Consider the following 23,992-nt stretch of genomic DNA (forward strand, 5'->3'; position numbering starts at 1 on the left):
TCTATAACCCCCTGAATTCAACCTCACTCTGCAAGTCGTGTCTATCCATGTCTCTGTCTCCTGCCCACCCGCCATGTGTCTCCCTGCCTGGGACCAGCCACTGCTCGGGGACCGGCAGCCGTCTCTGCCTGGGGCCCGCTGTCTGCCGCCACATGGCCCGCCACCACCATTTGGGACCTACAGCATTTCTGCTGCCTCTTGCCGCCTGGGATCTTGAAGCACTTTTTAAAAAATTATAAAAGTAGATGGTTACATAATTAAAATATTAAGAAATTTGGGCACTACATAGGGGAAAACGTTTTAAAAGGACATCAACATGACTCGTAATGTTAGCCCTGAAGAGTAAAACTCCAAATGGTAATTTTCACTGACTGTTAGTGCCTAAATGACATTACCCAAAACCATCCTATATTTGATATTATAGTATACAACTAGTATGTTTAAGGTATTCCACAGGAAAAACAAACAGAGGCTGAGGAGATAGCTCAGCAGCTAAAAGCATGTACTGCTCTTCCAGAGGCCATGAGTTTGGTTCCCAGAACCCACATCAGGAGGCTCAAAACGCTCTATAACTCCAGCTCAAAAGGACCTGTGCTCTCCTTGGCCTTGGCTTTCACACACACACACACACACACACACACACACACACACACACACAAATTTTAAAAGTATAATCTTTAATTTAAAAAATAAATATTTTCTCCAAAGAAATTGTAGTCTGAGTACATATGAAACTGTCTATGAAGAGTAGATAAGGCTAAAATCAAAATCTAAAGGAATACTTTCTTTAATGGCAGACAGAGAACAAAGTACTTGCAAAGAAATTTTTGAATAGGAAGAGAGGTAAATGATGGTGGTGGTGTACACGTTTAATTCTAGCACTTGGGTAGGCAGAGGCAGGTGGATCTTTGTGAGTTTGAGGCCAGTCTGTTTTACACAGTGAGTTCCAGGACAGGCTCCAAAGCTACACAGAGAAACCCGGTCTTGGAAAAAAAAAAAAAAAAAAAAGAGGTAAATAAAGGGGACATTATAAAAACAAAAGAATAAGAAAAGAAAAAGGAAGAGGAAGTCAATTATGTAATTAAGCAAGCTAAGACTACTGGACATGGCAAAGAAACTGAAGACAATACCAGTGGCGAGTTAAGAGGAACCCAAAATTTTATGAAATTAAAGATATAAGGTGTTTGAAATATAAAAACAAACAGAGTTATAAAGAGCCAGAAATGAATTTTATATTTGAAAAAGATTTTTAGGTCCTTTTATGTATGGAAGAAAGTGTAATTCCTCTTTCCTAAGTTTAGATTCTGAAGGAAGGGGCTGGAGATATGACTTATTTTGGTAGTGTTTGCTATATAAGCATGAGGACCCAAGTTTGGATTTTCAGCATGTATTTAAAAAGCTGGATTTGGCAGCACAATTCTGTAATTTCAGTGCTGGGGAAGGAGTAGAAGGATCCTAGGGGAAGAGAGATTGAGGAAGATGTCAACCCTCAGGCCTTCACATACACACACACTGCACATGCACATGAATATACACACAATATTTATATGCTACAGCACACAAATACACATACATGGTTCAGAGGGTGATACAGAAAGAGAAAAGAGGACTGATAGAGCAAAATTCTTAAGTACAGGAAATGCGTGATCCTCCATAGCAGAAGGTCATCTCTTCCTCTGGGACAGGGAAAAGGCAATACAGATAAATTTGCAGACATTTGAAATTTAAGTATAGAAGGCTCAAGATCCTTGTGTTCACAGACAAACACTAGAAAAACCAGAAATGTTAAGCATGAAGGCTTATCTCTTCAAGGAAAGAGATACGTACCTGTTTTCTATCTAGAATGCTTGGGTGTGGGTGTTGTTAATAGTCTAGTAATCTATGCAATCTCTAGGGCCAGCTCACACCCAAATCCCCCAGATTATTATGTTCACCCCAGACTCTTCCTCCCTAGACCTATAATTAAGCAGTATTTCTCAGTCAATAGAACCCTTCCTTAGAGGAGATGTCACATGTTCTTTGTAGCTCTGTATGATCAAAACCATACCTGATCCTCCTTAGGCCCTTAAACTATAGAATTCATCCTTATAGAAGAGGTCACATGTAGTTTGCAAAAGAATTCGGATGCAGTCATGCCTTAAGCTTTCTCGAGCACATGGGATTGAGATCACTGTTACCAGAAAAGTTTTTTCCAAAGTTGCATTCTACTTAAACATGTCTAAAATAAACTGCCTGAGTCATGCTCTAGAAGTCTGAACCAACTTTGACTAAATCGATCATGCTGAGCCACATCTCCTCACTGGGATAGTTACTCTGCCGGCCATGGTGTTTGCAACAATTAAGTACTGTGTTTTCAAGATAAACACCAATATTAAACTAAGGAGCAGGATGTGAGATGATCTGGGAAATTTGAGAATAAACAAAGTTTGGAGTAACTATTAAAACATAATAAGAAGGTATTAAACAGAAACGAACACCTAGGCCTACAATCATCCCAAACCCAGATGTCTAAGTGTCAGCCTGAGAACACAGTCAGCAACAGAAAGAGCAATAGGCACCAGCAGCCCTGGTTAGCCGTGAAGCAAAGCCTGAACAATCCAACACAGCTGAAGCACAAGAAAAGGACCTTAAAAACAATTTTATGAAGATGACAGAGGTCCTTAAAGAAGAAATGGAAAAACTCCCTTAAATAAATTGAAGAAAAGACAAAGAAAAATTGGAAATCAATAAATCCCTTAAAGAATGTCAAGAAAGCCAAGGAAAAGAAAACAAACAGATGAAGGAACTGTTCAAGACCTGAAAATGCAAAGGGTTGGTCCATCCACTGAGACAGTGTGCCTGATCTAATGGGAGCTCACCAAAGCCAGCTTGACTGGGACTGAATGAGCGGGCTCAAACCGGACTCTGAATGTTGCTGACAATGGGGGCTGACTGAGAAGCCAATGATAATGGCACTGGAATTTGTTTCTACTGCATGTACTGGCTTTTTGGGATCCTAGTCTGTTTGGATGCACACCTTCCTAAGCCTGGATGGAGGGAAAAGGGCCTTGGACTTCCCACAGGGCAGGGTGCCCTACCCTCTCTTAGGACTGGAGGGGGAGAGAGGAAAGTGAGTGGGGAAGAGAGAGAGAAATGGGAGGAGGGGAGGAAGTGGAAATTTTGAATGGTATTATTTACAAAGCAATAAAAATTAAAAAACACCCTGAAAATGGAAAAAGAAGCAATTAAAACACACACATACACAAACAGGGGAGAGGGCCTTGGTCCTGCCTCAAAGCAATGTGCTAGACTTTGCTGGCTCCCCATGGGAAGCCTTACCCTCTCTGAGGAGTGGAAGGGGTCTGGGTGGGATGTAGGTGGAAAGAATGGGAGGAGGGGGAGTGGGAACTGAGACAGGTATGTAAAATGAAAAAGACTATTTTTTAAAAAATTAATTTAATAATAATAAAAAACACAAATGGAGGGATTCTGGAAATGGAAAATCTTTGTAAGCAAATAGGAACTACAGATACAAGGATCACGAACAGAATACAAGAGATGGAAGAGAGAATCTCAGATGTTGATGATAACAATAGAAGAAATAGACATAATTGAAAGAACTCATGAAACTATACATCAACAAATAAAATCATCCAATTAAAAAATAGGGCACAAATCTAAACAGAGAATTCTCAACAAGATTCTCAAATGGCAAAGAAACACTTAAAATGTTCAACATCCTTAGCCATCAAGGAAATGCAAATCAAAAGACTCAGATTCCACCTTACACTTGTCGGAATGGCTAAGATAAAAAATAATAATAATAATAAGAGACAGCTCACGCTAGTGAGATGCAGATTAAGAGGAATACTGCTTCATTTCCGGTGGGAGTGCAAACTTGTACAGCTACTTTGGAAATCAATATGGCAGTTTCTCAGACAACTGGGAATCAATCTACCTTAAGACCTAGCTAATAAGCACCACACATTTAGCTGTCCAGTGTTTGTATACGATAATACTCTGCTAATACACAAACATGACAGGTATAAAAGGGCAGGTGCACACTAGTTTATCACCAACACCCACGTTTCACTAAACAATAATTCTTTCAGTTTAACATTACCTAGTAAAAGCACTGAAGTTTGGAGAAAATACATTTCATATAACTATATATAAAATACATAAAAAATTTCAGAACTCAATATAAACACAATGGAACCAATTTTTAAAATTTAATAAACATCTTTAATAGAAATAATCCTTTCTCTCAGAAGACATTAAAGTGGACAACAAGCATACGAAAAAGAGATTACAATGTTACTTAGCAAAATTAAATTTAAAGAGTTAATTAATCACCACTACAGTATAAATGAGGAACTTTCCAAACTCATTCTCACTATAAAACTCTACGTAATAGATATAATTTGCTATTCAAATCGTAACTATTGGGCCAGAGAGATGGCTTAGCCGGAAAAGGTGTCTACTGCCAAAGCTAATGGCCTAAATTCAATCCCTGGGACCCACACGGCAGAAGGCAAGAACAGGTTTTGCTAGCTGTCCCCTGGGACCCACATGTATTCTGTGACTTACGCATACTCACAAACAAACAAACACACATATGCACACAAAATAAATACATGTATAATAAAAATAAATAGTTCAAATTCTAACAATTTGATGTTTTTCAACAGTAAAAAGCAGGTAACTATATAATAATTTAAATATACTTAAAGTACTCAATAGAACCACGGTCTTTAGTGGCTAAAAATTTTAAAACATATTTATTTTCTTAAAAATGTTTTATATGGCCGGGCGGTGGTGGTGCACGCCTTTAATCCCAGCATTACATTACATTATTGTAATGTGTGGTGTACAACAGGCAGGCACACATTCTGAGTACAATAGGGTAGTGGTTACATAGGGCCAGAGGCGGGAAGGAATACAGGAAGGTGACTAGTACTGGGTACAATTACTTGGAATGCTGGAAATGTTTTAAAATTACATTGATATTTAAAATTATGGTGATGGTTGTACAATTCTGTAAATTTAACAAAACTTTAAAACTTAGGTAAAAAAAAAAATAACTAACCTGAAAAAGGGATCCTTTCTTATTGATCTGCCTCCATGCTTTTTCTCATAGTGTTGTAAGAGGAAAATCCACAGTATACAGTGCAGGTAGGGCTAAGAGAAGAGTAAGGAACAGCTTATGACGGAATCATCGTTTCTTTGCTCTTCCAACAGTGGAAGACTTCAAAGATCAGGTTCTTTACCATAACCAGAGGGGAGAATCCAACTGCTATGTGTTTGTTGGAATAAAGATAATTAAAAATAACTTGTCCTGTTTAGTTTCTTGGTGATGGAGACTGAACTCAGGGCTTCACAGACGCAGCGCTTATGCTAGCCCTCTAACTGAACCTCCAGTCATATGTTTTAGTACTAAGAAAGCGAGGTTATTTTTTATAAATTAATTCTTCATATATTTTCTGCCCCTATAAATTCATTTACTGTCCGTTTAACAAAATATAATCAAGCTTAGCTGGGAACTGTGTCACTGACTTGTAATCTCAGCACTAAGGGAGCTTAGACAGAAAGACCATAAAATCAAGGTGGGCTGGGCTATCAAAGACCATGTCTCACAAACAACAGAAGACTTTGTTCTTCCTCTGATGAAGCCAGTTTTATTAAAATAGAATCAGCATCATGAAAAAGTCAGTGTATTGAATTGGAGATAACTGGCCAACAAAAAAGGTATTTCTACAAAAACGCAGATTCACTATCATTAACACAATTTACAGGCTTGTTCATTACGCAACAGGACAAAAACTAAAAATAAAACACAAACAAGTCGTTCACTTCTAACTGACTATGTAGCCCAACGATGACCTCAGGCTTCTGATGGCCCTACGCTCAAGCTACAAAGTGCTGGGATGACAGAGTGCATCACTCCATCTAGTTGTTCCTGTGCTAGGGATCAAAACAAGAGCTCCACTCATGCTAGACCAGCATTCCTGACAGCTGAGTCATGTCCTAAGCCCAGAAACAGTTCCATTTTTAGTTTTTTACTTTTAAAAAAAAATATTTATTTATTTATTATTATACAATATTCTGTCTATGTGTATGACTGCAGGCCAGAAGAAGGCACCAGACCCCATTACAGATGGTTGTAAGCCACCATGTGGTTGCTGGGAATTGAACTCAGGACCTCTGGAAGAGCAGGCAATGCTCCCAACCTCTGAGCCATCTCTCCAGCCCCAGTTTTTTACTTTTTTAAATTTTATATTTTATGTGTATGAGTTGGGCTTTTGTTTTGTTCTGTTGTTTTTAATGTCTGTGCACCACATGAATGCCTGGTGCCTGTGGAGGCCAGAAGAGAGCATCAGATCCCCTGGAACAGAAGTTACAGTTGTGAGGCACAGTGTGGTTGCTGGGAATTGATTCCAGGTCCTCTGGAAGAGCAGCCAGTGCTCTTAACGACTGAGTTACATCTCTGTCTACACAAATACTCTTAAGAGCACACAGACACACAAAAATAGCTTTTGCTATATCTTACCATTATAACAGCAACTAAAAGCCTATCCCATGGGTTGTAGGTTTCCTCGGTTTTTGATATATTCTTCCAAGAACCCTAAAACAAAACATTTTTATAACACATAGACAGAAGTATTTGATTTAAATGGTTAATATAATTTAGGCATAAACATGTAATCTCTATAAATAAGATGTTCCTATTAAAAGCTGTGTTGTGTCTAACTGAAAATCTTCCTGCTACACAGTATTTCTAGAATCAAGTATAGTCAAACATTAAACTGGGGTGGAAAAAGAAATTTTCCAGAAATCACAAACTATGAGTTTACTACTTAATTAATATAACATTTCTATTATTTCTTTGTGAATTTCATATATTATAATTTGATCATAGTCACCTCTACTCTCAACTATTTTTTTTAATCAAATGAAAATATTTTCGACTTAACCATGATCAAAATTAAGCTGATGATTTTCCTTAATGTTTTCCTGGGGAGGGGGAATCATTTATACTTATTTTTTCTCACCATTTTATAGTCTATTACTTAATCCTTGATAAATTTCTAAAAAGTGAAAAATAAAATCATACATCTAATTATGCATATCAAATTAAGCATCAGAAACCATGTAGTGAACATAGCTTTTCTCTTTTGACAACTGAAAGTCATACTTGAAAATATCTGTCATTTTAAATTCCTTTATTGATTATATAATCAAGCAGTAACAGTGAATCTTATATTTGTTACTATTTCCAGTACAAGAACCAAGATATCAAAGACCAAAGAATTCATATTTAGACTTTAAAGTTTCTGAAACATCTCCTAGACGTACCTTTATGAAAGAAATTAGGCAGCCCAGGAGTGGGTAGATTGGAATGGCTATGCAAAAGGTATAATGAAAAACAGTTGACGCTGAATATCCCAAAAAGAAAGTTATTTCAGTGATTGCAATACACACCAATGCCGTCTAAGGAGGAAACAGAGAATAAGTGACAGAGTAGTTGACAATGCCGTATAAACTCAAATAAAACATAATCCAGAAACGATACTAAGCTAGGAAATATCAGTATGTTGGCATCAATTGTTAGCTGTTAAATACTGTGAGCAATATCCCTTGGAGTAGATGGTGGAAGAGCAATACACCCATTGGAACAAACTGCCAGTTCTCTCCATACACTCTCTACTTAGAAAAGATACATTACACCCTCAGCACCATCAGCAAGGCATGCGTGAAAAGCTGATTCAGAAAACTGAAGTAAAATAAAAGCGTGACTTACCACAGAATAGATAAATGACCAAAATTCCTTGGTATTTAAAATTTTCTTAAAGGTGAAAGAAGCCACGTAGGTGAAGAGAACAACTGAAGGTACATAACCAATAAGGCAGAGAACCTACAAGTCAGAAGAGCGCGTCCCATAAGAATAGGAATAGTTTATAACACAATGTAAAAATCAGTCATATGAAAATATTAAGAAATTTTTATTTCTCTAATTTTACCCTTCAAGAAATCACTACCACAACTGTCTTTGTACTTATGTGAACAGTTACAAATCTATAACACTATTTAGCCAATAAAAATCATGCTTTAAATTATTGCTTTATATAACTCCAAGTGATTTAATCTCAGCATTATTTGTAATTTTTTAATATCAAGTAAAATGTTCTCTCATGCCAGGTGGTGATAGAACTCACCTTTAATCCTAGCACTTAGAAGGCAGAAGCAGGTGGATCTCCGTGAGTACAAGGCCAGCATGGTTTACAAAGTGAGTTCTGGGACAGCCAGGGCTACACAAAGAAACCCTGCCTTGAACGACCAAAACAAAACAACAACAACAAAAAACTTCTCATTATTTTATTATTAAAATCAATTGAAGCTAGTTACAACTGAATATCTTTCAAATATTTGGAACAATTCTTTAAAATTTTTAGGTGTATTTATTTTAACATATGAAGTGCTTAGCCTGCTTATATGTGTATGTACCATGTGCATGATAGGTGTCCTTGGAGGTCACAACAGGGCAACAGATTTCTTTGAACTGGAGTTACAGATGGCTGGGAGCCAACCCATGGGTGATGGGAACTGAGTCCAGGTCCTCTGCAATAACAAAGTTCCCTTAATTGCTGAGCCAGTTCTCCAGCACTTAGCATCCAGATGCTTCACACTCAATATAACTTGTTTGTTTGTTTGTTTTAGTGAGATTTTTTTGTTTTATTTTTAGATGGGGTCTCACAATGAAGTCCTGGCTGACCTGAAACTCACCAAGTAGACCAGGCTAGCCTCAAACTCACAGAGATATTTCTGCCCCTGCTTCCCAAGTGCTGGGATTAAAGGTGAATATTACGATGTCTGGCTTTAATATAACTTCTAAGATTATTTTACAGGGCAGAAGTTAATATGTCAAGTCCAAATCTCTAGCAAAACCAAAGTTTGCATCCAACATCCTCATACATAGCTTTATATTGGTTTACTTTTTTCTACTATAAGCCATTTAGCAAAAGGAGCTCTTAATGAGACATTTCCACAGATCATGAACGCCAGTTACACATTTTTTTTTCACATTTTCAGACAAATTTAAAAATTAGGAAGAGTTTCTTTCCCAGAGCTCAAGAGATGGTGCACCGGTTAAGAGCTAGGTCAACTGTGAAAACTAGAGTTCAGATTCTAGTGCCTTCGTGACAAACCAGGTGACGCGTGAATTCTGAGGGATCCGACACCCTCTATGGCTACTGGCTTACACTTACACACACACACGCACGCACACGCACATACATACCCACACCCATACGCACATTAATTGAATCAAGTCTTTTAAAGAAACTAATCACTTTCTTGTAAAATGTTTGAGTGTGCCAATGAGGAAGGAAGACTGTATTTAGGTGCCTGATGCAAGAGAGTAGATAGTCTACTTGAAAGACCACAACAAGCTTCAAGGGATTATTTTTAAATGGTAGCTTGCACTTTTTAAATCACTTGCAATAAAAAATTTAATTAAATGTAACCTATACAATAGCAAATATTTGTTTCATTTTGTTTTAAAATATATACACGTTATTCTACCTGACAACTGTCATGTATTCACATATAAATAGATTTTTAAAAATATTTAACTGCAAATATCATGAGCACAACTGATGCTAACTTACCACAGCAAGAAGTTTTACAGGATAAAAATACAATCCATGACGAAATGCAAATAAACTTCCCAGCATCAAAGCCAGAACAACAAAGAAAAAGGGAAAATCCACCACAGCTTGTCCAACCCAATAGGCTGATGGCAAAAGACCTGAAAGTTTAAGTTGAGTATAAGCTTTGATCTAAAAAAAGAAAAGAAAGAAAGAATTATTAAAATCTTAAGCAATTTACAAATAAAAAGCAAGAAAATTATTGCATAACTTTTCATTCTAATCAACAAAACAAAAAAGCGACTTTACATGCATTCATTTTAGCCCTTAGTTAGGTTCATTTATAAGATTTATCAATTTCAACAAAATGTTTAAGAATCAGAATGTACTAAGATAAAACAAAAGGTAACATAGAAATGGTGGGTATACGATCAATGACAGCCAAACATGTTCATATGAAAATAAGCAGAAATAAATGAAGATATATTTAAATGGAAAAGGATTCTCATGTTCAAAATCTATTTTTAATAAGAATATATAAACTGCCTAATATCTTCTGGACCTTTACAGAACTTCAGATTATGTGTGAAATTTTGTGCAAAGAAAATACATTTTAAATACTTTTAAAATAAATTGCATAGAACATAACTGCACGGTTTTCATACTAGTAGTTTCCTGTATATTAATACTGAAATCAGTTTTTCTTCTCATGCTCTCACTATTTATTTTTTGTAAAAGTCTTTCCCAAATTCTGATGCCTAAAAATACTATTCCTAAACTGGGCGGTAGTGGCGCACACCTTCAATCCCAACACTCGGGAGGCAGAGGCAGGCGGATCTCTGAGTTTGGGGCCAGCCTGGTCTATAAGAGCTAGTTCCAGGACAGGAACCAAAGCTACAGAAAAACCTTGTCTCAAAAAACTAAAAAACAAAAAAACAAAAGAAAATTACTATTCCTTTGATTTGTACACTTCTAAAACTATCAATTCATAATAACTAAGAGTATTAAATCAAAGAGCAGACAACAGACTGAGAAATGGAAACAAGAAATAAAAAATGTGTTAAGAGGAGGAAGTGGAACACTGGAGAGATGGCTCACAGGTTAAGATTATTTGGATCCAGAGGTCCAAGGTTTAATTCCCAGCACTCATATGCGGCTCACAACCACATGGAACTCTAATCCCAGAAAATCGGATGCCTTCTTTGGGCCTCTGTGGGTCCTTCAGGCATACAATGCACAGATACACATCAAGCAAAACCGGTGTTCATACAAACACCTATATGCAAACATTCATAGTACTGTATGTGTAATAGTGAAACCCAGCAACATTTCAGATGTTTTTTTAACAAGCAGTAGTTACACAAACTATAATACACCCACATCTTGAGATAGTTCTCAATAATAAAAAGGAATGGACTACAGAGACTCCTGACACAAACTTCATGAATTTCAAGAATGCACTAGGAAGCTACAGTAATAATAATAATAATAATAATAAATGTCAAATACGCACTGTAATTCCATTTATATGCTTTTGAAATACATAAATCACAAACCAAAGAAAAGGTTAACGGTGTAAGAAAGCAGGGTGAGCAAGCAATGGCAGGAGAATAAGCAGCTTTCCTCCATGACCTCTGTTCCAGTTCCTGCCTTTGGGTTCCTTTGCTTTGCTTTGATGTGGGAGTGTCATATATCAATCTGTTGATTTCATTGGTTAAGTAATAAACACACTGCTTGGCCTCATAGGTTAAAGCATTGGTGGGAGGAGGAGTAAACAGAATAGGATGCTAGGCGGAAGAGGAAGTGAGGTCAGACTCTGCTCTGCTTACAGAGAGACCAGACAGCTCTGCTCTGGAGCAGAGACGCCATGCTCAGCCCTCCCAGGTAGACGCAATAGTTCTGCGCTCTGAGGCAGACGCATGAAGCTCAGACCCACGATGGAGGGAGGCTAGAATCTTCCCGGTAAGCGCACCTTGGGGTGCTTACACGCATTACTAGAAATGGGCTAGTCCAGGTGCGAGAATTAGCCTGTAAGGGCTAGAGTTCATGGGCCAAGCAGTTCTTAAATGAATACAGTTTGTGTGTTGTTATTTCGGGCATGAGCTAGCCAAGTGGCCGGGGTGTTGGGGACGCAGCCCCGCCGCTCCTATTTCAACATTGCTTGAGTTCCTGGACCTGACTTCGTTCAGTAATAGACCTGGAAGTGTAAGTTAAATAAACTCCTTCCCTGCAAGTTGCTTTCAGTAATGTTGTTTTATCTTAGCAACAGAAACATAACTAAGACATTTTCAAATTAAATACTCTTAAAGTTTACTATGAGGCAAATATATATATAAAATCCTTACTAGCAGCAATAGAAACCTGATATTTTCTTATCTTATTTAAGATATTTAATCATGTTTATGTGTGTCTAGGAGGTTATAGTACCACATGCATGCAGGGGCCCATGGAGGGCAAAGGAGGACACAGAATTCCCTGGAACAAGAGTAACAGGCAGTTGTGAATACTCAGAGATGATGCAGGGCTCTGCAAGGAAAGCCAGTGCTCCTACCTGCTGAAGCATTTCTCCAGCCCCTATTTATTTTTTTTAACTAACATAAAAAACATGTTTTAAATTGACTTATGTGTACACATGTGTGGCACATGTAGGTATCAGAGGGCAATTTGGAGGAATTGGTTCTTTCCTTCTACCATGTGGATTGCAGGGATCTAACTCAGGTCCTCAGACTTGACAGAAGCTGATACCTGTAATTTTTTTGTGTGAACAATTACCTTATGATTCTCTGCATTCTCCATGGCAAAGTAAGGTGGCATTGCAGTAACGATAATGCCAAGCAAAGCTGCTTGAAAATATAGTTCAACTTTAAAGACTATATCAGTAATTTCCTGAAAGACAAACACAATAGGAAATGAATGTGAATCCTTTAGAATGCCTTAGAATATCCTGAAAGAGCATTAAAATTTCTAAAGAAAGACATTAAGATATCTACCATAGGGTATGGACGAATAACAGGTTTATTACCAAGAAGTGCCGGGCTACACTGCCAACTCTGCCACTAATTAGTATGTGTAATAAACAATTAGCATATCTACCAGTGGCCCGATGCAGTGACAAGAAAGACCTAAAAACGACTTTTGGTACGTTTTACTTATTGTGTGAATACTTTTATGACTACGTCAAATAGGACCTTGATCCCTCCTTTTTCCCACCGGGAAAACCTACATCCAAGCTTATTTTCCTAAAGAATCAAGAACATCTCCCAAACAAGGGTGACTTTAACTCCTCTATCTCCATGTCCCTTGTTACCCTAAGGAGTCAGCTAACTTTTCCAGGCAGGTCAAAAGGTAACTGACATCCAAATGCAGATTACCAGAGACTTAGGTTGCTTTGGGTGTTATTACTACCCTCAACAAGTTCATTTCTCTATCCTTTCTCACCCTAATCTTTGTGTTAGAGACCAAACCCAGTTTCTTGCACCTGCTAGTGAAGCATTCTAAGAGTAAATCCTGGACTCATCTCTACCATTTTTATGTAAGGTGATACACTCATGAACAGGAAAGGTACTCTGCATTAGAACAGAACCCACATTCTAACAAGCACCATGGTCCTGGCCCACATTTTCATAGATGATGTAGAAACAGTACATCACTGTCTTGTTCTTGACCTTCAACATTTTGCTACAGTGGTGGTTTGAAAGAAAATGACACCCCAAAAAGAAAGGCACTCTTAGGAGGTGTGGCCTTGCTGGAGTAGATGTGGTTTGGTTGGAGTAAGTATGTCACTGTGGGGCTGGGCTTTAAAGTCTCTTTTCTCAAGCTTCGCTCAGTATGAAAGTTAACCAACTTCCTGCCACTTTCTGGTCAAGATGTAGCCAGTTCTAAGTCTGCCTGCACACTGCCATGTTCCCTGTCATGATGATAATTGACTGAATCACTGAAACTGTAAGCTGCCAGTTCAATTAAATGTTTTCTTTGTAAGAGTTGCCGTGAGTTAGTTGCTCAGACTAACTGCACACATAGTGTCTCTTTGCAGCAATGAAAAAGTGTAAGACAGCTACTTAAAGTAAAAATGGTTGCCCATGTGACTTCTCAAGATTTCTTTCAGTATCTCAGTGGCTAGATCCCAAAACCCATCCCCCCAAAAAATACTAAACAATGTTCATTCTTGTCTACAACTAAAATATCAGGGTTTCACAAACCTACCAGCATCAAAAAGAGCTGCTCTGGATTTAAAGCATACTACTCCTGGAAACCCCTAAATTCCCCCACTTCAACTTTTAACGTTACGGTATTTCCACAGTTGAATTCATATTTGTGTATGTTTGCTTACTTGAATGAATGGGGTACTCCAGATCTGGATAGCTTCAGTCACATTTAAATGATAAAGATAGTAGTTACTAATGATGTTCATCATTACTGGTAAAGAATAAACCATAGTACTGTTGAAAACAGCCGTAAAAACATAGTCCTGCAATTTAAAGAGAAGACTTATCACATTCTTTATATAAGAATACTGATATCACTAAAGCCCAAACTTTTCTTGCTAACTAACCTCATTAGATTAATTAAATATTTTAATTAATTAAATTTTATTAGGCACTGTGAAAAAACAGCTTCAACAAGGGAAAGGAAAAGTGATGACAACTAAGATATCCTGGCTTGAAATATGCAGGTATTTTAAGCAAAAATATAACATGAAAATAAAATAAAAAGATTTTACTGATCACTTACCAGGGCATAAAATCTATCACAGACAAAACCGATTATTTTTAATCATTTCTAGAAATAGACCGTGATTCATGAGAAATGGGGAAGCAAGCACTGTAGTACTCTATAACTTGTAAATGAGTACTCACGTCTAACACTCTTACCTTTTCTGCAAGCACCACATTTAAAGCTGCACTATGGGGAGCAGCAGACACATAGTCACTGTCATTAAACATTGTCACCATTATGTTCTGGTGTGTGAAAAAGTTAATAAGATCATTGATATCTGAGTCTGGATTAGAAAATGAGAATAAAAAGAATCAGTTAAAGTAAGAAACGTAGTTGACTTTTTTTTTTCCAGTTTTTTCAAGACAGGATTTCTCTGTAGCTTTGGGGCCTGCCCTGAAACTTGCTCTGTAGAGCAGGCTGGCCTCAAACTCACAGAGCTCCTCCTGCCTCTGCCTCCGGAATGCTGGGATTAAAGGTGTGTGCTATACCACCCAGCCTGACTTTTAACTACATTAGGAGATAATGCTCTTTCAAGAAGATCTTTTATCTTTGGGCTACACATTGGTAAGAGCATTGGCTCTATAGCTGGTAGGCCAAGATTCAAATCCAAGTTGAACCACTTACACTATACATCCTTCAACCAAGTTACAGTGATAGTCTAGATCTTGCTTCCTCCTCTGTCAAGAAGAAAGCGGTATAACTACTTTACAGAACAGTGACTGTGACAACTAGATGACAGAACACACATGCAAGGCATTCAACAGAACCTGGTGACTGCGTAAATTTTATCTGCTGCCTACAGAAATATTAATAACAGTAAAAAAGTTATCATGAAATCTGAATAAAGAGTTAAAACTATCTATTTGATAATTTTAATTATGTAAAAATAGCCAACACAAAAATTAGTCTTCTACCTAACTGATTCAAAACCAAAAAAAAAAAAAAAAAGCTGAATCCTGTTTGTGTTGAAATGTACAGCATCATGTGCAAAGAGTGGAAGCAGTCCTGCTGCACCACAGAGAAGCCAGGACCCAAAGCAGAACAGATGAGACTCACAGAGAAGCCCCAGTCTCACAAACCGGGCACTCCCAGTAACTGACTGCCTGCAGCATGAACAGCATAGAGTGGTGCATCCCAGCCTCACAGCACAGAATTTTCTCCTGACCAAGGACCTTAACTGATCTCTGGACACTAGAGACTGGTACATAATCAAGAAAAGTATATTGATGTTTTCTTTTATGTTAAATTTGACTAAAGGTCAGAAAAGCAAAACAGCCAAGACTGTCTGACCTCTTAGTGGCTTAGTTTTGCCCTTTTGATATTTAGGCAAGCTTTTAGGCAAGCTTTACTTATGAAAATATGAATACAATATCACTATAGAGAAAAGCTAGACCATGAGTGATGTAACTATGTAACTTATGCTCTCAAAGGATAAGAAAGTATCTAATGTGTGTATGCATGTGTTTATGTGTATTGTATATACTGCATTACATATGCACGCATACACACATATATATGTGTATGTATGTATACGCTTACATATATATTTATATATACACGCATACACACACAGGCTTCATTTTGGACCAGCAATAGAGTACAGATTCAAAAGAAATGCTACAGAAAGTCATGAAGAGACAAACACTGAAATACTAGAATTTCTATAATGCAGTAAAAATGAAAGAACAGATATATTTGAGATACTTATATAATTTTTAGGTATGCATAAAAATCAAAAATAAGAGATTTCACAAAGTATTGTATTCTAGCTACATAAAATACATATTGAAGACACGATTTCTAAGTGAAAAAGGTAAACTGTAAAATATTTTCTAATTGGAGAGATTCTCCATGCTAAATGCATCTTTTTCAGAAAAGATCAAGGTTACGTATCATACTTAGCATCGTATTTTAACAGTAATGAATTCCATAGTAACATAGTTTCTGCAAGTCTTCAGATTATGGGTTATTTACCTAAGATGTTATAAAAAAAGCTGAATATGAATAAATGAAGTTCTTTACTAAGTTCTAATATTTTGAAAACTTAGAATCCTAATTTAAAATTAGCTCAAGTCCATAAAAATATGAAAAAACTTTTTGTCAATTATATAGTTAGGATAAAAATAGTAAATGCAAAATTATCAACTGCAAACAAGATATTCAGGTATAAATACTTACATGTAAGTAAGGCTTATTTCTTACTTATAACCAATTCTTCACATAGTTTTTGATGAATCTTTAAATCTCAATAAATATGTGGAAATACTATCTATCCATCGATATACTATCTATCGGTATCAATATCGATATCGATATAGATAGCTCTTGCTAAGGAGAACTTTACAACCTAAAGTTCATTAAGAACATCATGAACTTCTGTCAGGCCATGAGAGATAGAATACAGCCGGTGACATCTAGTGTTCAACAGGCCGACCTGTTGAGTGATTCTGAGAGCGAGCCCCACCTGGAAAGGCCATGGAGTTCCTGGCTGTGGAAACCAGTTGCTCCTGTCTGCAATTTCTCTCCTGAATTCAATCATTTCTTCCCTAAGAATAGCTTCGGGTATTTTCCCACTGCTAGTGTGTGTATCTCATGAAAACATTTCATCTACTGGGCACATACATCTTGGTGTTGTCAAGAAGATGACTTTTCATTTGGCTGTATAATTTTGATATAAAGAATATATACTGGGACATGCTCCACAACTGGATCTATCTGTCCCACAAGGACTGCGGACACTTAGAAGCCTACTTTGTTATCTTGCTCAGACTAACTGCACACACAATTAGCTCACTTTCACCTCAGAGCAATTTCAAACTCAACTAAAGGCTTTTCATAAATATATCATAAATTTAAAACTTTACAGCTTGCACAAGATCAGAGTCACAGATATATGGCCAGGTTGCTGTGCAGAGCACCCCAGGAAGGGCATCTCAGTTCTTCACTTGCCAGTCTGTTAACAATGGACCTGTGTCTCAAAGTTGCCATTGGGCACTGTGCCCCCTTGGTCACGCTCTTGCTCCTATGGCCTTGGGACCTTATGTTGCCATGGTAATGGCTCAGCTCCCTTCTCACCTACACTAGGAGCATGCTCCAGTGAGGAGGTAACTCTTGTAATTTATTGCTTCAAGGCTCCCAAGGAGAAGAGCTTTTAGAATAGTGGAAGAAGCTAGGAGAAGTAAGAAATAGGGCAGGAGAATTAGGATAAAAGCAAGACAATACAAAGAAACAAGCACGAAGAAGCACAGGGATTCATTCCTCGCCCTCAGATCCCTAGCCTTCCATTGCTATAGCATCCTCTCTGAACCCCAAGGGCGCACTGAGGCTAGGCCTCAAAGACCATCGCTAAATTCTGAGGTAAAATATGCCTGTAAGAACTTACTACTGTCTTAAAAAAGAATAATAATTATAAGCAGAATATTAGAATATTTTTAAAACTGCCAATTACACTTAAACTAAAACATTATTTCTGGTATTATTCAGTATCAATAAGATAAGTATTTAATTTAGATTTTACAACAATAGATCATGCTCGCTTTACTCTGAACTTCATCAACCTTTCACCCCCTGCCCCAGCCAACACACATTCACAGACCTTCACACCCTCTCACCAGTAGAATTTTGAAGCAGCAGGCTTGTTTTATATTTATGAGGTTTATCTCCAGGTTTTAGGAAATACAAGTCTGGAACAAGTTTGATGGGAACCACAGCATTTTTAAAAGAATGATGTACCAAAAACATAAAAATCTGAACTGCAAAAAAAATTAAAAGCAGAAGCAACCTGCAAAAAAAAAAAAAATAATAGTATAGCTTAAGATACATTGGCATACAAATTCATCAGAGATCTTTCTTCATATTAGTATAAATTTAATACTCAATTACAAAAGTAAACAAAGAAGATGAACAAAAAACAAAGACAAGTAAAAACTTAGTAAAAACCTGTTACCAAAACTGATCTGATACAAATATTAGAGAAAAAGCAAAGTGGGAATATCAAAATTATAGAGTAATAAATTTTAGGTAAAGAGAAGAAAAAGTTTTAAAAGTATATTTAGACAAGATTCTCTCTTAAATTATAGGACATATAAACATAAAACTGTTAAAGAAATAAGTATTATCATAAATGTTTATGTTTCTATATTTCTGAAGGAACTGCTTCTTGCTCAGACTCTATTCTAGCCATTTACTTTTCATACACTGACAAAAATATTGTTAAGTACAGGAAAGAAAATTAAAATAGTGAAAAATCTGCAATTTAAAATTTTCATACTTATCACATTTTTTTTTTCGAGACAGGGTTTCTCTGTAGTTCTAGGTCCTGTCCTGGAACTAGCTCTTGCTCTTGTAGACCTGGTTGGCCTCAAACTCAGAGCTCCACCTGCCTCTGCCTCCCGAGTGCTGGGATTAAAGGCGTGCGCCACCACTGCCTGGCTCTTATCACAATTTAATTACATTAGCCGCTACTGCTCCAGTGAGATGCTGTCAAACTGTATTATAAGATGCATAGTCTGCCATACACACCTGCATATTATCGTACTGTAGTGCCATGAATATAGAGTACTACATAAGGACACTGTAGTGCCATGAATATAGAGTACTACATAAGGACACTGTAGTGCCATGAATATAGAGTACTACATAAGGACACTGTAGTGCCATAAAAAAAAAGTTACTTGCCTATAAAGCATCTACATATTACATAATGTATGTCAGTTGCTGGAGTGTTTAGGCCATCACACTTAATTTAATTTACAACTTCCATTTAAACCACTTGTATTCTTAAAAACCATTTTTGCTGGGCATGGTAACGTACTCATATTAACCCAGACCTTGGGGAGCTGAAGCAGGAGGATTAAGAATTGGAGAGCAGCCTCTGTGAGAAACGCTATTTCAAAAAACAAATAACAAAACAAAATGATTACATCATTTTAAATATTCTGAAACCAGCATCCCTCAAAATATGCTGTATTTAAATCAAAATCTGTAAGTTAGTAGATGTTTTGAGAAAAAAAATCATGACTGAAGAATATATGGAAACTTCAGATTAATATTAAAATTTTACATTACAAAACCAAAAAAATTTCCATGGTGTTCTTACATCTTAACTATTCTTTGAGAGAATATCAGAAGAAATAGTTCCTAGTATATTTGACTATATAACTTTTTGTCTTAAACTCAATGTTTGTGTCCCTCAAATTTACATTATGAAGCCCTCATCTTTAATCTGATGATATCTGAAGACAGGAACTCTGGAAAGTAATGCAAATTAAATAAGGCCCTTATAATGGGATTAGCGCCCTTATAAAAGTGACACCAGCAAGTACGTGTTAGTGTGCTTGTTTGCACGTTCTTTCAAAACACAAAAAGAAATCACTACCACATGCAACTAAATGGTATCGTTCTTCACGGAAAGAAAAGAGCCTTTACCATACTGACACTTGGGATCCTTGACTTCCAACCCCCAAAAGCACCCAGCTCATGGTATTTTATTACAGCAATCTGAATTAAGTCACTTTGTTTGCCAGAGAGTGTATTACCAAAGTGATGTTAAACTAAATAAACTAAAACATGTTGACTCAAAAAAAATGTTTTTTCAGGACAATTGATAAAGAAACAAATCAGATACTTGACTAACATTTGTTTGATACTAAATAAATGTGGTCGAAACCTCAAATAACTCCAGAATATTTCATACATTTATGAATTTCTTATTTTATTCCTACAATCATTTTGGCTCTAATAGAATAGATATATGATTTAATTTTCCATAAGTCATTCTCAGACTGGGGAGAAAGGGGATACTAACTGAGAGAGAATAAAATTACATAGAGATTTTTTTTCAATCCTAGCTATTAGCTATATAGATTTCTTTATGTTTCAGCCTTCTTCATCTGATAAAAGGGATAAGATGTATTTTTCATGCTATTTACTAAAAACAATTATAAAAATTAATGAATGGAAAAATTATGAAAAGATATGAATAAAAAATAAAAATTTAAATATAATGACAATAATTCAAAAGTAAGACATAAGATAGCATTATATGTCACTTCATCATTTTAAAGATGAGACAACAAATCCCAGTTTAGAAAATAAGAATACAGAGCTTGACACAGTAGTGCACACCTTTAATCCCAGCACTTAGGAGGTAGACAGGTAAATTTCTGTTATGTTGAGGCCAATCTGCTCTACTAAGTGAGTTCCATGCTAGCCGGTGCTACACAGTGAGACTCTGGTCTCAGTCAACCACTCAATCAACCAATTAATTAATCAATCAATCAACCAATCAATATAAATAAAAAATAAAGTACAACGGGTCTGTGATAAAACTACTGTACCTTTGATACTGTGAAATTGTCATTTTAATCTTTCAAAACTACAAAGCTGTGTACATGTCATTATTTAAAACTCCAGACAGCAAATCCAATCTCAAAAAGACAAGCTTCCAGAAGGATGATAACTGCACTTACACCGAGCGCACAGACTTGCTTTCCCGCTTCAGTGCGAGGACATGGAACTTCGCTATTGTAGACACCTGCTGTCTCCAAAGGCTCATGCTGCTCACTGAAGCTTTGGTTTCAGAAAGAATAAGTAAACTCTGTTCCATTTCATCGAAAGATTTTGAGTCTATTTCTTCTTCCAGTGGCTGCTGTGTAAACACGCTATAATCTAATGCCAATACAAGTAAACAAACACAGAAAGTTCATAAATAAAAACAAAGACATGTCAACTTTACAGGATGAATCTGGAAGTGATGTGGAACAAAAATTGAGCTCTTTACACATTTTGTCAGCGTCTACTAAAGTTGAACACGTGTTAAATTTCAATTATAAAATTCTCAGCTCACCTTGCTATTTTACCCCACATAGGTCCAGCTTCGCTCTTTGCCACAGCACCCAGGATGCTCTTGGCAAGGTCACTACGATCTTTCTCACCACCAAGCGCCTCATTATCCTGTTTCCAGAACTATTTTCTTCCCTCACTTTGTCTGTATGCTATTTGACTATTAAATGTCCACTTCTCTTTCCCCAAAGGTAGTTTTTCTAAAATTCTGCCTTTCTGTTCTTTAGTGAAAAACTCTAATTGTCAGCCCTTCTCTTGCTTCCTGATGCTCACCATCGGGGGTTGCCCCTTTACACATTTCCATCCTCCCTATCCCAGTGTTCTTACCTATGTCCATAGAACAGTTGTGACTTCAAATGGACATCTCTAGCCCTCACATCTCCACTTAAATTCAAACACATCTCCAACAGTGAAACCACAAATGCATTCTGTCCTTACATAACACTGTTCCTCTACTCTCAGGAAGCAGCAATCCTATACCAGGTTTTCAAAGGAAAAACTTATGATTTCTTGATCCCTCCCTAACACTCCTCGGCAAATCATTACTGCTGAGATCAATACAACACAAATCCATTCCTTGCCACTCTAATTCAAACTAAAACTTATAAGTTTCCTTACTCATCTTATGATCTTCTTTCATACTACAGTTATCATTCAATAATTAGAAACACTTTTTCAATGCTGGACTTGAAACCCAGAATCTTCAAGATACCAGACAAGTGCTCTATAACAGAGCTACCTTCCCAGCCAAGAATGTGCTCAGTAAAACACAAATAAGGAATTACTAAGTTATTTCTTTGTTCAAAACCCTTTGACATTGTACTAAAAACTTAAAGAAAGTTCTTCGCAGATGTTCAGAAGCAAAACATGCCCCGGCCATTGGTCTCCTCTCTGACATCAATGTGTCTAACTTTCCTCATGGTTCCTGCCATGGTGACCTGTGTGTTTTTACCTCAAAGATATCTAATTAATGTCTCAACACATGTGAAGTAGAAACTTTCTTTATCTGCTATATTTTGCCCTAGAATGTTTGAATGTCTGGACTTTTCTGGTAATTGACATCTCACTTCAGTCTCAATAAAACCTTTCAAGAATATAATGTCATTTCCTTCATAATTTCTATCACAGTTAACAAATATTTAAGCTATTTATTTACTTCTGTCCTTGGTTCCACAAAGCAAAACAAACTTCATATGCTTGCATAGTTTATTTGCTTATATAATTATTTGTCTTATCCAGTTCACTGGCTGATATTTTTACCTGCTTGATCAATTTCTGCTTCAACTTCTAACTTTAAGAATACATCTTCCAATGTCGTCATGGAAACACCATATGAAATAATGCCCAGATTTGAATGAATGTCTAGAGCAGAAAACAAGCCTAAAAGAAAAAAACGGGTCAAATGATATAGAGCTCTCGTAAGTCATGTAGAGGGTTGGAGAGATGGCTCAATAGTTAAAAGTAAATATGCTCTTACAGAGGACCCGAGTTCAATTTCCTGCTCCAATGTTAGAGTAGCTCACACCTGCCTCTAACTCCAGCTCACGGGAATCTAACACTTCTGAAAAGACTCCACAGGCACGTATACTCACATGCAAATACTCTCTCTCTCTCTCTCTCTCTCTCTCTCTCTCTCTCTCTCTCTCTCACACACACACACACACACACACACACACACACACATAAGGTTAATAAAAATTGACCTATAATACCATTCAAAAATAATACAAATAGTCTAAAATACATTCCAAAATGGGTATAAGTCAAGCATAGTTATTCATGTCTGTGATCTCAGCACTCTATAAACTGAGGCAAGAGGACTGTCATGAAATTAAGACCACACAGCACTACATGGTGTTGGTGAGTTCCAAGACAGCCTGGACTACAGTGTGAAAGGAGAAAGAAGGAGTAAGAAAGGAGAGAGGAGGAAGGGAGAGGGTAAGAAAGACAGAGAAAAAAAGAAAAAAGGAAGGAAGGAAGGAAGGAAGGAAGGAAGGAAGAAGAAAGAAAGAAAGAAAGAAAGAAAGAAAGAAAGAAAGAAAGAAAGAAAGAAGAAAGAAAGAAAGAAAGAAAGAAAGAAGGGTTAAAGAAAAGAAAAAATTAGAATATGATTAAATTTACTTAGCATAGTGGTAAAGACTTTGGTCTCAGGATACTTTTAACATTATTATAAATTCCAAGGAATGCCAAGGAAATTTTATTTGCAGAAAAAAATCAATTAGAACTTCAGCATGTTATAAATTAAAATTAATAAATATTTTATATCACTTAAATATATAAAATGATAACTCTAAATTAAAATAATTTATATTTTAATCTGAAATTAGAAATTATTTGAAAACATGTACAAAGTCTCCCTACACACTTATACACCAAAACCAAACAATAACAAAAGAACACGCACATACACTTCTTGTCCTCAGGAAGCCTACACCAAATTCTGACTTTTTTTTTTGAAGCAGGGTCTGCCACTGTAGAACTGGCTGGGTTTGTCTGGGACTTGCTATGCAAACTAGACTGGCTTCACCCCTATAGCCATCCTCCAGCTGCCTCTGCCTCCCAAGTTCTATAATTACATATGGGCACCACCAGAACCAGTCTTAATTTATTTCTTCTTAACAACATAAACATGATCCTCTTTGTTTGCATTAAGATATAAATTAACCAATTATAATTGCATACTGTTTGTAAAAAGAGGAAAACAAAAATCACACAGTAGTACGCAATATTTCGGGTTCAAAGACAAGATAAAGTAGAAAAACTACAAGCTCAGGACACTTAGAATTATTATATAGAAAAATAATCAA

The 23,992-nt window shown here is 36.6% G+C and overlaps 1 protein-coding gene across 1 annotated transcript in view; it reads right to left on the reverse strand.

Annotated features, from left to right (window-relative positions):
* Abca5 (ATP binding cassette subfamily A member 5) overlaps positions 1-23,992 on the reverse strand; it is a 63,781-nt gene that overhangs the window by 7,640 nt on the left and 32,149 nt on the right. The window contains exons 18-28 of the mRNA XM_050164286.1: positions 22,446-22,565; positions 20,813-21,011; positions 17,954-18,123; positions 14,498-14,625; positions 13,957-14,094; positions 12,399-12,512; positions 9,648-9,818; positions 7,781-7,894; positions 7,336-7,470; positions 6,530-6,604; positions 5,069-5,160 (exon numbers count right to left, since the gene is read on the reverse strand). Coding sequence (XP_050020243.1) covers positions 5,069-5,160; positions 6,530-6,604; positions 7,336-7,470; positions 7,781-7,894; positions 9,648-9,818; positions 12,399-12,512; positions 13,957-14,094; positions 14,498-14,625; positions 17,954-18,123; positions 20,813-21,011; positions 22,446-22,565 — 1,456 coding nt within the window. The remainder of the gene's footprint in view (positions 1-5,068; positions 5,161-6,529; positions 6,605-7,335; positions 7,471-7,780; positions 7,895-9,647; positions 9,819-12,398; positions 12,513-13,956; positions 14,095-14,497; positions 14,626-17,953; positions 18,124-20,812; positions 21,012-22,445; positions 22,566-23,992) is intronic.

Source organism: Alexandromys fortis, unplaced genomic scaffold, assembly GCF_014885135.2.
Source record: "Alexandromys fortis isolate MF-2015 unplaced genomic scaffold, M_Fortis_MF-2015_v1.1 scaffold_156, whole genome shotgun sequence".
Classification (NCBI taxonomy): Eukaryota; Metazoa; Chordata; class Mammalia; order Rodentia; family Cricetidae; genus Alexandromys; species Alexandromys fortis.